General features: G+C 45.8%; 1 protein-coding gene across 1 annotated transcript; it reads left to right on the top strand.

Moving 5' to 3' along the window:
* Positions 1 to 122: 122 nt before the first annotated feature.
* On the top strand, positions 123 to 2,993 carry LOC107301843 (proteasome activator complex subunit 2-like; the record flags this gene model as incomplete). The annotated part of the gene is made up of 5 exons (XM_015831015.1): positions 123 to 290; positions 2,445 to 2,477; positions 2,625 to 2,687; positions 2,774 to 2,860; positions 2,966 to 2,993. Coding segments are annotated over exons 1-5 (265 nt in total), but the record flags the coding sequence as incomplete, so codon positions are not given.
* Between the last annotated feature and the right edge of the window lie 155 nt (positions 2,994 to 3,148).

Genomic DNA, 3,148 nt, shown 5'->3' on the forward strand with positions numbered 1-3,148 from the left:
GTGGGAACGGCGTGCACGGGGGAGGAGGAAGAAGAAGAGGAGGAGGAAGAGGGAGAGGAGGACACGAGGTGTGGGAATGCAACCTCTCCCCTCCACTCCTCCAGGGGAGGGGAAAAGGGAGGGAAGGGGAGGGGCGAGGCCGGAACGGAACGTGGGAATGTGAAAGCGAAATCGATTTCGCGGCCAGCCGAAAGCGAGTCTTCCCCCCCGCGGCCCAGCTCTGCACCCCGGACACCATGGCCAAATCCTGCACCGCCAACATCCGTGTCGCCAAAGAGACGCGCGTGAAGGTGAGGAGGGGGGGGGAAGAACGTGTGAATGGGGGAACGGGGACGGAGTCGCAATGGGAGGGTTGCAAGGCAAGTTTGCAAAAATAAATCAATAAATGGGGGAGGAGGGTCCAGCCCCAGCCACGGACCTCTGGTTACCGGCCTCTGAGCACGTGCAGAGCGCGCCCCTTTCCAAGTTGCTAGTCCCGTGGGAAGGTCGGGGTGCGGGATCGAATCGCGGTTGCGAGAAGCCCTCTGTGGGCTGTCAGCTGGAGGCCTGGAAAGATCCACAGGAAAAGGAGAAAAAAAGATAACATTTTGTTTGTTTGTTTGCATTGTAACAAAACATTGCGACTTTTTGGGGTTTTTTTTATTTTATTTTATTTTAAAAGAGGGGATCGGTGTCGTTAATTCACGTGTGAACGGGGTGTGGGGTTTCTGGGACCCAACTTTTAAAAGAGTTGGGGGAAAGGACGAGGAATAGAAACTAATTGGGGAACTTTAAACCAGTTTTTTCCCCCAGTCTTGGCTAGTTTAAGATTGTGGACTTCAACTCCCAGAATTCTGGCTGAGGAATTCTGGGAGTTGAAGTCCACAAGTCATAAAAGGGCCAAGTTGGAAGACCCCTGCGGTAACCTCTTCAGCACTTCCTGTCAAGAACTCCTTCCTGATGTTTGCCCTGCTGGCTGGGGAATTCTGGGAGTTGAAGTCCACAGATCTTAAAACAGGCCAAAGTTGAGAAAGGGTGCCTTAAATACTGAATATTACTTGCCTGGAAATTAAGAATAATTTGAATAAAAGGCAGAAGCCCAAGTTTAGTCAAATTTCTTAGCTGGGAAAAGCCCTGCCAAATTCTTGTTTCTAGCCACGATTGATTAGCTAGCTACGCCCTGACTTTGTTCTTTGAGAATCAATCACTGGGGCGTTTCTGAAGCAATCCAGAATTGCAGTGTCAGTCTGACATATCACTCTGCTTGTAAAATCTCTTTTTTTTTCCCTGCCTAGTCACGCAAACCAATTTCCAGAATACTACAGTATATTTTCTGCTGCAAACTATTAACCCTTTTTGCAAGAACCGACTTTGGAAACGAAGGGAAATCTTATCCCATCCTTTTGGGATCAAACAATATTTCCAGACTGTTTAAAAGCGTTTCAGTTGTTATTCTCTCGATCAAAATTATATTTTCCGGAAAGGGATTTATTGCTCGCGTTAAACTTCCAAGGGAAATTTTGCTGTTCAATGCAAGCAATGCTGTGTTTGCATTTTTGGGGGGGGTTAAAAAGGGAAGGCCGGAAGTCAATTTTTCTAATTCTATTTGGGATTTTCTTTTAAAAAAAAAACAAAATCCCTCCAGTAGAGGGGATTTTAAAAATTCCCAGTACGAGGAGAAGACTATCCACTTCTGCTAATTACGTAGAACAAACAAGGAGATCCCAAAAGCCAAACGGCACCCTTTTCAACCATGTCCCCGACTTGTGACGACAGTTGAGCATTTATGTTGCTAAGCGAAACATTTGTTAAGTGAGCTTTGCCCCATTTCTTGCCACTGTTGTTAAATGAATCACTGCAATTGTTAAGTTAGTTAACACGGTTGTTATGTGAATCTGGCTTCGCCTATTGACTTAGCTTGTCACACGGTCGCAAAAGCGGATCGCATGATCCCGGGGATCCTGCGACCGTCATAAATATGAAACAGTGGCCAAAAGCTTCTGACTTTTGATCGTTGTAAACCCCGGGGACGCTGCGACTGCCATCGGTTGGTTTGCATTACGGACACGAGAGGCAATGTGGTATCCCTCAAATATCCTTTAGGGAACCTTGCGCTGAACAGGGGGTTGGCCTAGATGACCTCAGAGATCCCTTCCAAGTATGAGTTTCGCCTAGTCCCCAAATGTTCTTGGTGGGGCTGTGGATCAGCAGGATTCCAATACAGCTCTAAACCTAAAGTTTAAATTTAAAACAAGTTTGATTGCTTTGTTCTATAGCTCGGGTTTATCGTGTGTTTCCAGTTTCAATTTCATTGTTTTTTTTGTTTTGTTTTCCTGCAAAACTCTCTTTGCATTTGGGGAATTAGTGAGAATTTTCAGCATGGAAAGTAAAGACCTTGTGTGATCTTTCTGGGCTGCTCCAACGTTGGTTACAATTTGTCTCATAATTTCCTTTTATTGCTTTAGATGGCTCTCTTTAGAGAATCACTTTTGAAAGAGGTAAGTCTCCATTGCATGTCAAACGTTACTTGTTCACCAATTATTGGATATTTTCCCCTTTCCCAGATAACTAACTTTCCTTCCTCCCTCCCTCCCTCCCTCTTTCCTTCTCTCTCTCTTTTTCTCTTTCTTTCTCTTTTCCTGCAGGGTGAAGAATTTCTTTGCACATTTTTACCTGCAAAGATATTTCAGTTGGATAAGTTTCTTAAGGTAAGTGAACGTCTAAAAACAAAGTTTCACGGGCAGATCTCTGCGTGCTTTTTTTTTTAAGTGTCGCTCCTTCTCCGCCCATCTAGGAAAATTCACTGAACCTTCAAGATTTGACCACTCTGAAAGCTCCTTTGGATATCCCTATTCCAGACCCCCCACCCAAAGAAGACGAGGTGAGTTATTGGGGTAACTGTCTCCTCCCCCCCCCCACATTCAGTGCAACTTGTAAGGGGGTGGAAAATGATATTTATGGATCAATATATTTTTATTCCTTGCAGATGGATACAGAAAAGGAGGAAAAGGAAGGTAAGGAAGAGAGAGAGGGAGGGGGGAAGGAAGGAAGGAGGGAGGGAAGGAAGGAGGGAGAGAGGGAAAGAAGGAAGGAGGGAAAGGGAGGGAAGGATGGAGGGAGGAAGAGAAGGAAGGGAGAAAGGGAGGGAAGGAAGGGAGAGGGAGGGAGG

This window comes from Protobothrops mucrosquamatus, unplaced genomic scaffold (genome assembly GCF_001527695.2).
Source record: "Protobothrops mucrosquamatus isolate PMUCROS unplaced genomic scaffold, P.Mucros_1.0 scaffold17957, whole genome shotgun sequence".
Taxonomy (NCBI): Eukaryota; Metazoa; Chordata; class Lepidosauria; order Squamata; family Viperidae; genus Protobothrops; species Protobothrops mucrosquamatus.